The sequence below is a fragment of the Chelonia mydas genome, chromosome 7, assembly GCF_015237465.2.
Source record: "Chelonia mydas isolate rCheMyd1 chromosome 7, rCheMyd1.pri.v2, whole genome shotgun sequence".
Lineage (NCBI taxonomy): Eukaryota > Metazoa > Chordata > Testudines > Cheloniidae > Chelonia > Chelonia mydas.
In genome coordinates, this window is record NC_057853.1 from 30,935,662 (window position 1) to 30,951,299 (window position 15,638).

General features: G+C 52.1%; 2 protein-coding genes across 9 annotated transcripts in view; one reads left to right on the top strand and one right to left on the bottom strand.

Moving 5' to 3' along the window:
- Positions 1-306: 306 nt before the first annotated feature.
- Positions 307-15,157, bottom strand: LGALS12 (galectin 12). 6 transcript variants are annotated; one of them, XM_027832571.3, is made up of 9 exons: positions 14,835-15,157; positions 13,030-13,118; positions 8,936-9,140; positions 7,794-7,913; positions 7,287-7,325; positions 6,133-6,159; positions 5,529-5,617; positions 4,256-4,418; positions 307-962 (listed from the first exon to the last, which is right to left on the bottom strand). In XM_027832571.3, exons 1-9 carry the CDS (start codon positions 14,886-14,888, stop codon positions 816-818), a joined length of 933 nt encoding a protein of 310 aa, XP_027688372.1. In that variant the 5' UTR covers positions 14,889-15,157; the 3' UTR covers positions 307-815. The 6 variants fall into 6 exon arrangements, with proteins under 6 accessions (XP_027688372.1, XP_007070390.1, XP_043407910.1 ...); XM_007070328.4 differs by having other exon boundaries at positions 8,930-9,140; positions 14,835-15,150; XM_043551975.1 differs by having other exon boundaries at positions 8,930-9,140; positions 14,919-15,149.
- Positions 6,155-15,638, top strand: part of LOC102938287 (solute carrier family 22 member 6-A-like) — a 29,618-nt gene continuing 20,134 nt past the window's right edge. Inside the window, exons 1-2 of one of the 3 annotated variants that reach the window (XM_043551972.1) lie at positions 6,155-6,496; positions 12,966-13,193. The gene's annotated coding sequence lies outside the window, so the exon portion shown is untranslated. The remainder of the gene's footprint in view (positions 6,497-12,965; positions 13,194-15,638) is intronic. The other 2 variants (XM_043551973.1, XM_027832528.3) reach the window with 2 other exon arrangements.

Sequence of the window (15,638 nt, forward strand, 5' to 3'; positions counted from 1 at the left end):
GCCTTTCACTATGGCTGGTATGCCCTTCACTATGCCACTATGCCCTTCACTGGCTGCGGCATGCCCTTCACTGGCTGCTTGCCTCAAGGCCCATAGGGCCACAGGGAGCCATCAGGCCCCAGAGTACAGGTGGGAAAAGGACAGATGTTTCTTAAAGCTAGAAGCACAGGAAGTGGGAATCAGAGGCCAATAGGTTCAAGGCCCCAAGGTGTTTAACATTTCATGTGGGACGGCTCCACATCCCACCCCCAGCACTCAGCATCTCCCTCCCCCCACCCCTGCCAGTGGCTCAGCAGAGTCAGAGCATTGCAGAAAAGGGACTTTATTACAATTAAAATAGCAAACAAACTAACCTTGATGGAGAGCAAATATACATGCCAAGGAAGAGCTGGTGCCCAGGAACATAACCAAGCCCTTTAGAGCAAGCCATATGGCAGCTGGAGAGAACCAGGTTGTCCCACTAGAACCATGCGGTGCATGTCCAGTGCTGGAACCTGTCTCTCCATGCAAGGAAGAGTCCTGTCCGCATTTTATGCCACCCAGGAGGGCACTAGAGGATGCCTCTAGGACTGCCCCTCGCTTACCTGCTTCTGCCACCCTGTGCAAAGAATGGAATGAATGCTAAGGAATGGGCCTATCTTCTAGCCAGCCCAGTCCATGGGGGTTCAGGTGAGTGGAGAATCAGCCGGAAGGGAGACTGGATTATGTCACTGGGACAGCCCCACCACCCATGCAATAGTTCCTTCAAACACACAGGGCCCAGTCCAGTCCATGCAGTCTGAGCAGAGCCCACAAGACTCCTGGCAGTGAAGGGGTCAGGAGAGGACACTGTAGAGTGTGACGTCACCCTCTATCCACAGCTCTGTGATCCGGTCCCAGGAGAGCGAAGGCGTGTCATACTGGCCCAGGGGGATCCCGTTGAGTGCCAGTTTGAAACTCCCCTCCTCACAGACAAGCAGCAGCTAGAAGAGGATTGGGAGAGGTTTGGCAGAGAATGTGATGGCAGGTATGGGCCAGATCCCCAACTGGTGTTAATGAGCATCACTCCCTTGGAGTCAATGGAAACAGGACTATCTCAGCGGAGGATGTGAGTCTGTATTTGTGTAGCAGTTACAATCCCTAAACCCCCTCCCCAGTTGGCTTGCTGAGATGCAGCTACCTCTGGAGTGGCACGTCACTCTCCTCCCCTCCCCCCCCCCACCTTCACATAGCTCTGCAGAGCTGCAGCCACCTGTAGGGTGGGAGGACAAGAGCCAGGGAACTGTAACATGGGGGAGGATAGAGGGGGGATTCTGATCAAGGGACTCCACTGTCTGTCTGTGAAGGACTGAGGGAGCCCAGGGGTTGCAGGGAACTGAAGCTCTGGGCTCCAGGTTTAACCCACCCTGCCTGAAATTTTTCAGGGGCAGGGGGCCTTGGAGGAGGGGGCTTTCAGTCCTATTGATGAGCCTACAGGGCATGCTGGTGGCAGCTACCCCAGCGCAGGTGATGGGGCTGCAGAGAACATGTGCAGAAGCCCTGTACTCTGTGCCTCCTCCCCAGGCTACATGCAGCCCCAGGTAAAAAACAGGGTGCTGGAGTCTCCAGTGGCTGGACCCTCAGGAGATCCCCCAGACAGTATTACAGTTGCCAGACCAAACTCTCAGAGGCTAATTAATTAAGATGAGCTATTATCAGAAGGAGAAAAAAAAAAAAAACTTTTGTAGTGATAATCAAGATGGCCCATTTCAGACAGTTGACAAGAGGTGTGAGGATGCTTAACATGGGGAAATAGATTCAATTAGTGTAATGACCCAGCCACTCCCAGTCTCTATTCAAGCCTGAGTTAATGGTATCTAGTTTGCAAATCAATTCAAGTTCAACAGTTTCTCCTTGTAGTTAGTTTTTGAAGTTTTTCTGTTGCAAAATTGCCACCTTTAAGTCTGCTACTGAGTGACCAGAGAGTGTGAAGTGTTCTCCTACCGATTTTTGAATGTTATGATTCCTGATGACAGATGTGTCCATTTATTCTTTTGCGTAGAGACTGTCTGGTTTGGCCAATGTACATGGCAGAGGGGCATTGCTGGCACATGATGGCATATATCACATTGGTAAATGTGCAGGTGAATGAGTCCCTGATGTGATTAGGTCCTATGATGGTGTCACTTGAATAGATATGTAGACAGAGTTGGCATCGGGCTTTGTTGCAAGGATAGGTTCCTGGGTTAGTGTTTTTGTTGTGTGGTTGCTGGAGTGTATTTGCTTCAAGTTGGAGGGCTGTCTGTAAGCGAGGACTGGTCTGTCTCTCAAGATCTGAGAGAGTAAGGGATCGTCTTTCAGGATAGGTTGTAGATCTTTGATGATGCACTGGAGAGGTTTTAGTTGGGGGCTGAAGGTGATGGCTAGTGGCGTTCTATTATTTTCTTTGTTGGGCCTGTCCTGTAGTAGGTGACTTCTGGGTACTCTTCTGGCTCTGTCAATCTGTTTTTTCACTTCAGCAGGTGGGTATTGTAGTTTTAAGAATGCTTGATAGAGATCTTGTAGGTGTTTGTCTCTGTCTGAGGGGTTGGAGCAAATGCGGTTGTATCTTAGAGTTTGGCTGTAGACAATGGATCGTGTGGTTTGTCCTGGATGGAAGCTGGAGGCATGTAGGTAAGTATAGCGGTCAGTAGGTTTCCGGTATAGGGTGGTGTTTATGTGACCATCGCTTATTAGCACTGTAGTGTCCAGGAAATGGACCGCTTGTGTGGAATGGTCCAGACATAGGTTGATGGTGGGATGGAAATTGTTGAAATCATGGTGAAATTCCTCAAGGGCTTCTTTTCCATGGTTCCAGATGATGAAGATGTCATCAGTGTAGTGCAAGTAGAGTAGGGGCATTAGGGGACGAGAGTTAAGGAAGCATTGTTCTAAGTCAGCCATAAAAATGTTGGCATACTGTGGGGCCATGCGGGTACCCACAGCAGTGCTGCTGACTTGAAGGTATATATTGTCCCCAAAAGTGAAATAGTTGTGGGGGAGGACAAGGTCAAAGTTCAGCCACCAGGTTAGCGGTGACATTATCGGGGATACTGTTCCTGATGGCTTGTAGTCCATCTTTGTGTTGAATGTTGGTGTAGAGGGCTTCTACATCCATAGTGGCTCAGATGGTGTTTTCAGGAAGATCACCGATGGATTGTAGTTTCCTCAGGAAGTCAGCGGTGTCTCGAAGATAGCTGGGAGTGCTGGTAGCGTAGGGCCTGAGGAGAGAGAGTCCACATAGCCAGACAATCCTGCTCTTAGGGTGCCAATGCCTGAGATGATGGGGTGTCCAGGATTTCCAAGTTTATGGATCTTGGGTAGCAAACAGAATACCCCTGGTAGGGGTTCTAGGCATGTGTCTGTACAGATCTGTTCCTATGCTTTTTCAGGGAATTTCTTGAGCAGATGGTGTAGTTTCTTTTGGTAATCCTCAGTGGGATCAGAGGATAATGGCCTGTAGAATGTGGAGTTAGAGAGCTGCCTAGCAGCCTCTTGTTTGTATTCCAATTTATTCATGATGACGACAGCACCTCCTTTGTCAGCCTTTTTGATTATGATGTCAGAGTTGATTCTGAGACTGTGGATGGCATTGTGTTCAGTGCGGCTGAGGTTATGGGGCAAGTGATGCTGCTTTTCCACAATTTCAGCCCGTACACATCGACGGAAGCAATCTATGTAGAAGTCCAGTCTGTTGTTTCGACCTTCAGGAGGAGTCCATGCAGAATCCTTCTTTTTGTACTGCTGGTAGGAAGGGTTCTGTGGGTTAGTATGTTGTTCAGAGCTGTGTTGGAAATAGTCTGAGTCGGAGACGTCGAGAGTAGGATTCTAGGTCACTGCAGAACTGTATCATGTTCGTGGGCCTGGAGGGACAAAAGGAGAGGCCCCGAGATAGGACAGACTCTTCTGCTGGGCTAAGAGTATAGTTGGAAAGATTAACAATATTGATTATCAATACAAAAGCTTTTTTCTCCTGCTGATAATAGCTCATCTTAATTAATTAGCCTCTTAGAGTTGGTCTGGCAACTTCCACCTTTTCATATTTTCTGTATGTATATATATCCTCTTACTATATGTTCCACTCTATGCATCCGATCTGTAGCCCACGAAAGCTTATGCTCAAATACATTTGTTCGTCTCTAAGGTGCCACAGATACTCCTGTTCTTTACACATAGGGATGTTATTAGTCAGCCTGAGCCCCATTTGCTACCCCTGCAAGAGACAGACCCTGCTCCTTCCGTGCCAATAGAGCGTTACCTCAAAGAAGCGCTGGGGATGAAAGGGGAAGCAGGCTGCCACTTTCTCCGCATGGCTCAGGGCCTCATCTGGGAAGGAGCTCCACATCAGGGCTCTGGTTCTGAAGCAGGCGCTGAGTCTTAGGGGCACATGGGACGGGTCTTCCCTCAGGCTGAGGCTGAATCTGCAGGGAAGGTTTAGCTCAGAGACACGGTAGGTGGGGTGGTGGTGGTGGGGCCACCGGAAGGTTGGCAGGGGTCTCAAACACGCAAGCCGCAGGCAGCCCGCAGGGTTCTTTAGTGCAGCCCGCCAAACTCCCCACGCCCTGCCTCCTGCGCACCCCTCTGCCTACCCCATGGTGCCACGAACTCCACGCTGCTCCCTGAAGCGCCAATGGGAGCTTTGGGGGAGGTACCTGGAGGAGCGGCAAGAGCAGCACATGCACCCCCCCCCCCCCGAGGGACGTGGTTCCGGCTGCTTCCTGGAGTGGAGCAGAGCAGAGCAGCGCAGGGCCAGGGGCCAGGGCAGCAGGCAGCGAGCCTGCCCTGGCCCTGGTGCACACCCCTGCCACCCCGGAGCCACTCTAGGTAAGCGGTGCTGGGCTGGAGCCCGCACCCCACACCCCTCCCGCACCCCAACTCCCTGCCCGCCCCCTGCCACACCCCACACCCCTCCTGCACCCCACACCCCAACCCCCTGCCTGAGCCCCCTGCACTCCAACCCCCTCCTGCATCCCACACCCCAATTCCCTGCCCTGAGCCCCCTGCCGCACCCTGCACCCCTCCTGCACTCCCTGGGGGTGGGGACAGGGCCGGGGGCAGCAAGTGGGGGGGGGGTGTCAGTGATGGAGCCCTTGGGCCAATGCACTAGTCTTCATGTGGCCCTCATGGTCATTTGAGTTGGAGACCCCTACACTAGTGTGTGTCACAGCTGCCCCCTGCTGGGGAGAGCATGTATTTATGGAACGTGGTGCAGAACTACTTTCTTCTAAGAGCTGCAGCCAAAGACTTTTCCACTGATGTCACTCACCAGGATTCCCCTCTGCTTCAGCAAGAGGGCCCTGGGCCTTTGTCATGGGTTCCAGGCCTGACCAGGGTGGCAGTTTACGCTTCTGCCATAGCACTGTCTCCAGGGCTCTCTGAGGAATCCCTGGGTGGATTTCTCTGCATAGCACAAGCCAGAGGCCAGACGGGCTGATCAGAATGGTCCCTGAGGAGTCACACCTAGTGCAGCAGATAGGGAGCTGGGGGTTAGATGCTGGTCAAGGGGGAGTGAGGTTTGGACAGATACTTACTCCTCTGGCACTGGGCAAACCAGTCCTCTCACTGTAATGGTGTCTCTTGATGCAAGGCCACAGGGGAGTGGGTGGCAGTATGGCACAGCCTGAGGAAGGAAAAACCCAGGTGCCATTATTAGCCTTTAAGCCACAGGAGCAGGGAGTACGAGCCCCAGTGGGACCCTATGTAGGAAGCTGGGGCGGGAAGAACGGGTCTGATGATGGCTTTGTAGAGATTATGAACCCATGGGAGGGTGGGAAGTGTGTTTGTGTGGAGGGGAAGGGGGGGTTGTCACTGGAACTTCTGGATCCCATGGGATCCAGAGGATCGCCCCAGTTTGTGGGAAACCCAGTCCCTTGGGATCAGGCCTGGGGTACCCCAAATTATCACTGGGACCAATCCAGCAGGCCCCCACAATACAACCCTCCATGGTTAAAGCACAGCAGTGCTGGCATCCAGTGCAGAAGTCCCCCCTGCAGCCCCAACCCTCCGCACATAACTTCTGCTAGCAGCTGCAACCCGACCTCAAATTTCAGCCATCCCCCCCATCCTATCAAACCCAGCTGCCTCACAGGTGCAGGAACCTGCCCGTTAGAGATCACAGAGGCAGGCTTCACTCACCAGCTTGGAGCTGTTTAGCTGCATTGGCTAAAGGGAGGAAGGAGAGGAGAAAAAGTTAGAACAAGAGAGCTGCACTTGCATGAGGACATGCCTGTTGCACGTGCACACAGTCCTCCACTAGCCGGGGGTTGGGGGGGGAAAGAGACCAGCACACACACCCATGGAATGGTCTGTCGCTCAGAACCGCCTGCATGGGGCTGCGTGGACAATTCAGAGTCAGACAGACTGTTGCACTGCTGCAGTGATGCGTTATTAGAGGCTGAAGTCATTGGGCCAGATTGGAGGCTCCGGCATCAGCTGCATTCAGGGAACGGCACCAGGCACGGCACAGATCCCCAGATGGGTTGCTACAGGACCCAGGACGGTAGGTCATTCCCTCTACGCTAACACCCTCTCCTCCCCTGATCCGTCAGCTATGAGATGCAAAAGGACCACAGATTGGAAGCTCTTTGAGGCAGGGACTGGGTTTTTGCCATGTGTTTGTACAGCACCTAGCCCAGTGGGGTCCTGGTCTGTGACGGGGGCTTCTATGTGCTACCATAATACAAATAAGGGAAGACACCAAGTCCCCCCACCCACACCTTGGCTTTGCCAGGGTGTGTGGGGGTGTGGCTGGGGCAGGCCCATGCTCTGGCTATTCTGCCCCCCTGCAGAGCCCCATGGGGGTCATGGAAGCAGAGACAAGCCCAGATGTGTGTGATCGGGGAGGGCTGGCTGAAGGGCCCCTAAGTTGGCTTCCCTACTCAGCTGACACACCAGGGGATGGATAGTCCTCTGCTGAGTTATCCACAATGGGGCGTGTGCTGGGATTTATCAGGGACAGGTGCCTAAATTTAAGACCAAGAGTTCCCAGAAGGGCTGGCGATTTGGGGGTGATTCATATTTCAGGGGTTGCTGCTCAACTCCAGGCACCTGATGTTCAAAGCGACCAGTGCTGGCTCAACAATCAGACCCCGTTGGGAGTGTCTACGGCCAGGCACCCCCCCTTTAATGTCCCCAGGCACTTTGGAAAACCTCAGCCAGCTGCCCCTGCAAACAGACCGCGGTTGTCTCATAGGAGGGAGGCTCGAGCTGGTGCCGACGATGGAGGGAGCACTACAAGGGAACACCCGCCGGCCCATTGGGTTGGTGCTGAGACATTCAGCTGGACTCACATGAGCAACAGGGTACTCAGTTCGGCTGGCGTCAAAGGGCTGCCCATGCAGGAGAGAGAGAGAGAGAGAGAGATAAGGACTGGGGCCCTGATCCACAGCTGGTGTAAATTAGGGGTTGCTCCATTTGCGTCCCTGGGGCCAGACCCCAGCTGGTGTAAATTGGGGTCTCACACCTCATCGCTTGTTGGCTGAACTCATTGTGCACATCAGAGCTCCTTACATCCCTCCATCCCCCCTCCCCCTCACAGCTCCCTGGCTGCTACCCTCCCATCCCCTGCTCTTTCGGGGACTTCCTGCAACTCCCATTCCCTTTCTCATGCCAGGGGCTCAGGGTGTCCCCAACTGCCCCCATGCTTCTGTGTGCACCCTCATTCCCCCTACACCAGGGCCTCATCCTCCCTTCCCCCTACCAACAGAAGTTGTGTGCCCCTGTCCCCGCCCACTGACTCCCCTCCCCGATGCAGGGTGCCCCATCGCCCTATTGGTTTGCCCCACAGAGGGGATTACATTGCTGCGTAGGAAGGCCATGCTCTTCACCATGATGTCACCAAACATGCCCACGGTGTCCACTCGGGCCAGGGGCAGGCGGGAGCGATACTGGAGGAAATGCTGCCCATTCACGCTCACCTGGAGAGAGGGAGAGGGGAGGAGTTCAGCTCCCAGAATGGGCAACCAGCTGGAGTAACCATGGTCACCAGGGCGTCAGAGCGGCCAGTTACACCAGCAGGTGTAAATCAGCCACCAGCTACATCTAGTTACACACACTGAAGGTCTGGCCCCTTTTCTTTCCCCACCCCTAAGTTACTGGGTTGATGCTGCTCTCAGTCACCCCAGTGTAATTCAGGAAAGCCCCCATGAAGTCATGCCAGTGAGACCTTGGGCTAAGCCAGCAGAGAGCCAGGCTCACCCCTGTATGTCTCCCCTATTCAGGAGCTGCCAGCGCTAGCATGGGCAGGCTGAGGGGCTGTCCCACCTTTAATGCCCCCCCAGGGGCACAGAATAGCCAGAGGGCAGTCCTGTCCATGTCCTCTCCCTGTGCCAGGGCTGCTGCAGAGGAGCCACCTCTACACTTGGGAGTCCCCTGCACCAGAGCTACTCCAAGGGGACCATTCCCCCCCCCAAGCTCCCCTGTGGCCTCCTTTGCACCAGCACTCACTGGCATTAAGGGGCTGCAGGGCAATGTTGGACAGGGCCCCTGGGACCTGAACTCCTGGTGGGGGAGGCACTGGGTGCATACTTGCCCGTACGGGCTGATAACAGGGATCAGAGACAGCCTGCGGCCTCTCTGTTCCTGTCACCTAAGGGAGATCATCATCCCACGGCAGCTCCAGTTACCACCCTGGAACTGCTACCACCAGCCCACTGAAGGCCGGGGGGCAAGGGGGGAGAAGACCTGCCACATAGCCACGGGAACCCCTCAGCCTACCAGAAGGGAGGGCTTGTAGCCATGGAAACCCCTGGCCCCCATTGGGGTGGGGACACATGTAGAGCCACAGGAACGCCCAAGCATCCCAACACCCATCCGGCAAGGCTGGGAGAAGGGCCTTTAGACATGGGTGGGCTTGTGCCCGCCCACTTCCCAGGATTTCCAATAAGACCCCAACACCCAGCTACAAGCTAGGTCTCCACCCACCACTCCTCACCTGTACCTCATCCTGCCCAAAGAGGAAGAGCAGCTGGAAGGCCTCTCCCCTCTTGAGGGGGAGGTGGGGGAACTTGGTCTCCTCCAGCCAGCGCCCGTTCTGCAGGGTGTTGCAGATTACGTGGGGCCGGGAGTGGAAGCGGGGGTTGAAGTGGATGGCAATGTCTGGCCGGGGCATGAGACTGCAGCCACACTGGAAATCCACCTGGAACCTGGGGGACAGAGCAGAGTGAGAGTGGGCAGGGGGCACTACATGGACTCCTGGGTTCTCTCCCCAGCTCTAGGCAATGACAAGACTGACCCTGCTGGAGTCCAGGATATTTGAAGACCTGGGGCCTGAACCTCAATTTGGGGGAATGAAGGTAGCTGTGAGAAGCACAGACCTACAAATACACCTTGAAAATAGGATGTAGAAAACTTCTCTCTGCCCATTTGCCTATCTGTCGGCAGTAGCTCTTACGCCTACTCCAAACCTTAGCTCCCTCTCGGAGCTGAAGACTAGGAGAGTCAAGAGGTGGGACATTTTGTCTGGGGAGCATTAGTTAAGCTTCTGTTAAAATGCACAGTTCCCAGGGAAGGAGAACTCTGGCACTGGAGAAGGAACCTTCCAGCTATTGCTGGTTTCTCAGACCAAAGACTCCCAAAAAATTTTTATGGAAAAGACTTCATCTCTTAGGCCTGCTCAACACTTAAACTTAGATCGACCTAGCTACTTCGCTCGGGGCTGTGACAAGTCACACCCTGTGCGCTGTGGGAAAGTTGACCTAGCCCCTGGAGTAGACGTGGCTAGGTCAAGAGAAGAATCCTTCCATTGGCCCAGCTACCACCTCATGGGGGGGTGGATTAGCTGCATCGATGGAAAAACTGCCTTCTGTTACTGTAGGAAGTGTCTACACTATGGCACCTGAAGCATCATAGCTGCACCATGGTAGCATAGACATGCCGTTAGTTTACAGCAGTGGTTCTCAACTTATTGCCCCGGACCCTGCCACGTGCAGTGGGCCGGCTGCCCCGTCCCTTGACCCCAGAGCTCGCAGGGCCAACCAGGAGCCCTAGACCCTCCCTATGCGGGGCTGGCCAGCTGTCCCGAGCCCAGTCCCCTGCCGTGTGGCGGCCCCGGACCCCACAGCTTGCAGGACAGGGTGGGTGCCCCAGACTCCCACCCCCATTGGGCCAGCCGGGAGCCCCAGATCCCACTGGGTAGCCCAGAACCCTGCGCGCAAGGCAGCCGGGAACCTGGTGACCTTGGCATGCTGGCAGCCTTTAGCACACTGCTGAGCTGGGCGGCAGCTGTGTGCTAATTCAGTTGGAGGTTGAGAACCGCTGATATATATAATATGCACCCCAACTCCAAAACTATAGATCTGTTTGCCTTATGAATCAGATCTACATCTGTGAACAATCTGTCTTGTTCCTCTAATGTAATGTTTCATATCCTACAATACGCCTTGAAAGATTTGAAATAAAAGTATTCAAGTTCATCAAAGAATGTGCAGAACACATCTACCAGATTAACACAAGGGGGTTTGTTTCCTTTGTACAGGTCTGTGCACTAGACCAGTGGTTTTTAAACTGTGGGTCGCGACCCAGTACTGTAAGACACTGGGTCACGGCAGCTCTCATCAGCACCACGGACCAGGCTTTTAAAAGTCCTGTTGGCAGCGCTGCCCAGCTAAGGCAGGCTAGTCCCTACCTGTTATGACACTGCACTGCGCCCCGGAAGCAGCCAGCAGCAGGTCCGGCTCCTAGGCGGAGGGGGCACGGGGTTCCATGCACTGCCCCTGCCCCAAGCACCGGCTTCGCACTCCCATTGGCTGGTTCCTGGCCAATGGGAGCTGGGGGGGGGGGGGGATGTGCTTGCGGGCAAGAGTCATGCGGAGCCACTTGTGTGCCTCTTCCTAGGAGCTGGACCTCCTGCTGGCCACTTCCAAGGCACAGTGTGGTCCATGGTGCCTGGACAGGCAGGAAGCCTGCCTTAGCACCCCCGCTGCGCCGCTGACTGGGAGCCACCGTAGGTGAGCCCTATCTACCGGACATGGACAGAAGCAGCAGAGAAACTGAGAAACCTGAAAGCCAAGAGCCACTTGGCAAGTGACCAATAGAAATCAGAGGATGGCCCCCTCCAATAAGCCCTCAAATCAGAGTATATAAAAATTGAGGTCACCAAGTGGGACCCCAGAGTTTTGATGAATCCCCCTGTCATACAGGGTCATAGGACTAACAAGAGCTGACTGAACCCACAAAGAAGCTGCAGAATCCCTAGTGAAACCAATACTCAGAGGTTTAACAGAAGAAAAAGCAGCGAGATTTCACTTCAAGGATTGTATTTCTTCTGTTTTTAGCATTAATTCCTGTAGGTTATCTTGCTGAGCCAATGCTCTTTAGCAAGACCTCAAGTAACCAGGGTTTAGAGATTGTAACTATTGCTATAGACATGGCCTCCTTCGTAAGTCCAGGCAAACTGACCTAAGAGATTTGAACTGTAAATGTAAGCAATTGCTTTTGCTATTCTAAACCAATCCATCCGAACAGGCAGGCCCGCTCCCTTAAGAGACAAATGCCTCCTTACTCCTTGGAGAGATACTGGAAGGGTGATAAGTGTGTTAGGTCCTAAAGAACTGGTGGCATAAGTAAAAATAATAAGAAATCTTGGTGATTTTCATTGGTCCTTGGTGTAACTGCTGAGCCTCAGCCATAGTCCGTCACAAGGGCATGCAAGACAACACCGTGTGGTCAGTACAGGACTAGAACACTGGTGGTCTACACTTGATTAATGAACTATTGATTATATGCTGATGTGGTTCTGAGTGAATAACTGAACTGTTGATTGGTTGAGAATAACCAAGTGTCTTGATTTAAGCAAATATTATTCAAGTTAAAAGTTGACCTGAAAAGAACCCAGCACTGAATTAATAAGCTAATGCTCCTTGGACTCAATAAAAAGGAGTTTATGCCATTCCATTCCATTCTAACATTGTCTATAACACATATCCAGTTGGCAAATCTAGTTTGTTAGATTTCAGCAAATTCATAAAATTAACCCCATTTCATGCTTAAACCACTTGTGTGAAGTGGAGCCACCCCGGAGTGGTTCTCACTCATGCTTCCCTAGGAAGAAGAGAACAGCACAGAGCACCCTAGCCACTGGTCAAGGAGGGACTAGAACCCCTAACTCCCTGCTTGGAGGCTGACTCTGCTGGAGTCCAGGGATTGCCCAACCCCAACCCTTGGTAGCTTCAAACTGGAACTGGGAAAACATTTTTGGCTGAAATTGTTTTGTTTTGTTGGGGGGAGGGGTGGCAAGGAAATGAAGATTCAGCAACACTAGAAGATTTTGCCAAACTGTTCGTTTTGGGGGCGGGGGGGGGGGGGGAATCCATTTTTTTTTAAATTGATATTTTCAGTGATTTTTGTTGGTTTGTTTTGAAGTTGCTGCTAATGTTATTAAACTCAAAGATGTTAAAAAAATCATCAAAACTCAAACATTTTGTTTTGGATCCAAGTGAACATCCCCATTTGACCCTAAAAAGGGGTCATTTTCAAAATCACCAACAAAGTAGAAAAAAGCCCAACTCTACTTTAAACCAACTTTGTCCCCAGGAATAAATTAGAGTTGCCTCTAGGCTGCTCTAATCCATACCTCCCCCATGCCACCTGGAAAGCAGGTACTAGCTGTAGCATAATGCACTCTGACAATGGCCGGGGTGGGAGTATAACCCAGGTCTTCCAAGTCACAGTCCAGTGCTTTGCCATGATTCCTCTGGCCTTACACCAGTCAGGGATTCCCTTATATCAGGAGAGCATTTCCACCAACTTATGCTGCAAGAAAGGCTTCAGTGTAGCTAAGAATCAGGCCCATAAAGTGGCACAGATAAGCAAATTCCTGGCCCAGCCTTGTAAGGGACTGGAAGGATCCTGAAACTCCCTGACTAAAGGAAACTCTAGCTACAGCTCACCTGAGCACTGTAAAATCAGAGGGTTTAACACAATTAACTCCTAGCAGCCACTGAACTGGTGCATTTTCTGTCTGACTGCAGGAGCCATGAATCAAGGGGTTTGAGTAGGATGAGAAGCCTGAGCCCCAGGGAAATAGCCTTTTACCTTTCGGCCTCTGCAAGGACCATGCCCTGCACCAGAACCATCTTTCCATGGGTCAAGCCACCGAAGATCGTCGTGATGTACGGGAGCACCTGGAATGGACAGAGAGGTGGAGGAGAGGGACCCATATTGGTGCTGGAAATGGGAGAGTCTGGGAGCTCTGACTGGTAACACTGGGCTCTTGGGTTCTCTCTCCAGCTCTGGGAGGAGAATAAATATAGAGAGTTTGAAGGCAGGGAGAGGAGGCTCTCATCTGTGCTCAGTTGGGGCTGGGAGACAGGACTCATAGGTTCCATTCCCAGCTTTGGGAGGGGAGGAGAGCAGCTAGAGCAGGGGTGCTGTGAATACAGATCTCCTGGGTTCTATGCCCAGCTTTGGGAGGAGAATGGATGGCATCTTAAAACAGGAGCAGATTAGCTGGGGCAACTGGGAGTTAGAACTTGGGTGTCTTATCTCCAGTTGATTCACTGTGTGACCCTGCACAAGAAACTCCCACTTCTTCCTCTTTCTGTGCCTCGGTTTCCCAGGGTATCAGACACTAGTTATTGCTTTAGCACAATGGCTAATGGTCAGTGCTGGAAAAAAAATCTAGTCAAACCAAAAGCTACAGGGGTGGGGGACGGGGGGGGGCGGGGGAAAGTGTGATCAGACACACAAGGGTATGAAAATAATACAGCCCCTAAGTCTAGCCCTTCTCCCCATTGGTGGAGGCTAGTTGACCAGATGATTAAAAGCCAGAATGTTTTATCTGAACCCCACTAAACTTTGGGGAGAATTGAGGGTACAATGGATTCAGGAGCTAAAAAACCAGCACCTTTTTGTAAAGCAGATGCCTGGATTTAGCAGAGCCACAACTCCAACCTCCTGAGCTAGGAACTGACTTGATTTAAGGAAACTAGCAACCGCCTGCCTGGTCTCGGCTGAAGTTTCTGTACGTTACAGAGTCTCACATGATCAGTCCAGAAAGGCTCAACAGAAAGACATTTGTGCAGAGAACAGCCAGATGGCCAAAAAGTTTAGTGATAACCTGATTAGCCCCTTCCCCCCAAACAAACAAACACAGCTGCACAGAGGAGCTTAAAATGAGATTCCAGCTAAACTAGTCACACATGCAGGGCTTGGGGTTTAACCCTTTAAAAGTCAGGTTTTCTTTAGACTTAAGATCAAGCCAGACAGTCCCTGCTGCAGTAGGGACTCAAGGAGCCAGCTTGCCAGGAAGGGAGATCAGCTGTCAGATATCTGACAGCACCCTTCTTGAGATCCGTTGAGAAAACACAAAAACCCACAAAGGCATGTTTTAAAGCAAATGGCAAACACCCACCCTCTGGGCAATCAGAGCCTTTGTAAGGGGCCTTGTGTCAGGCACCCCAAGGTTTGAGACATTCAGAGATCAATTGCCTCTTTTGGGGAAACAAAACACAACTTGGCCCATGAGGGAAAGAGAGAGGAGGAGGGGGGGAACACTAGCTTGGGAGCTTTCTGGGGCAAGGACTGCTTTTTTGTTCTGTTTGTACAACATCTAGCACGGTGGGGTCCTGGTCCTTGAGTAAGGCTCTAACCTACTACCACAATACAAACAACGGGAGTGCAGGAGCTATAATCTGCTCTCAGATCAGATGCACCCCTATAAACCTGGGGGCTGGAGCCACTCCTTTCAGTTCAATACCTTGGCTCTGGACTGACACCCACCGAACACAGCATGATTCAGCTATAAGAACACATGAAACTGGGCAAAGGCCGGAAGTAGAAGTGAACTGATCTTCAATTTCATTGCACGCTGGCTGCCCCAGGGCACAGAGATTACTCACCGGGTGGAAAACTGGGGGCTGGAGGATGAAATCTACCGGAGGAGTGGGGCCCATGGCTTGAAAATCCTAAAACCCAATAGTTATCTTCAGCTTCCAGCAGGGAACTTTAGAGCTTGGAGCAGTCACATGATGCAATCACACTGGGTGGAGAGAAATTTGTAATAGCAATCCACCCCAGCTTGCCTCCTAGACAGATTTTGGTTCTTTCACATTCCATGCAGGGTCCTAGTGCCCTCCGTCATTGTCAGGGAAATGCTGAGCCAGATCTTCAGGTGGTGTTGATTGGCTTACAGCCATTGACACCAGTGGAGGGTCTGACCCATTGAGTGTTTGCGCTGCTGACTCGTGCAGTGTCGCTAAAAACTGAGGGTAAAAAAATCATGAGTCAGCAATATTGCCAGCCCCAGGAGTTCATAAATCATGAATCAGCTCCCTCCAAGAAATCATGAGATTGGCTTAAAAATCACAAGATTAGAAAAAAACACACTAATAAATGCTGGGCTTATTTAATTTACTTTCTGTTTATTTATTGTTTTTAAGCCTTTAGGGATCAAGCTTCTTTTGGCGTTTGCAATATTTTAGGGGGGGGGTGTGAGATGACAGATTTCCCCTGCAGGGAATTCAGCTGAGACTAGAAAACTCATTTTACTTGGGATCTGAGGTGGACCTTGAACCCCAGTTCCTGCCCGTATAGGCTCCTAAGTTCGTGTGGAAGTCATGAGATTCTGAGTGTGGCTCACTGGCTTTGCAGCTAAAGCACTAACTGAGGATGCAAGGCATCTGGTTCAATTCCCAGCTCTTCCC

Excerpts from the sequence above, each read along its gene's own strand:
- LGALS12 (XM_007070328.4), bottom strand. The coding sequence starts at position 14,888 with ATGGGCCCCACTCCTCCGGTAGATTTCATCCTCCAGCCCCCAGTTTTC. Across the intron at positions 13,119-14,834 it reads AGCCCCCAGTTTTCCACCCG|GTGCTCCCGTACATCACGAC; the intron begins GTGAGTAATCTC and ends TGTCCATTCCAG. Across the intron at positions 6,160-7,286 it reads CTGAGTACCCTGTTGCTCAT|CCAATGCAGCTAAACAGCTC; the intron begins GTGAGTCCAGCT and ends TCCTCCCTTTAG.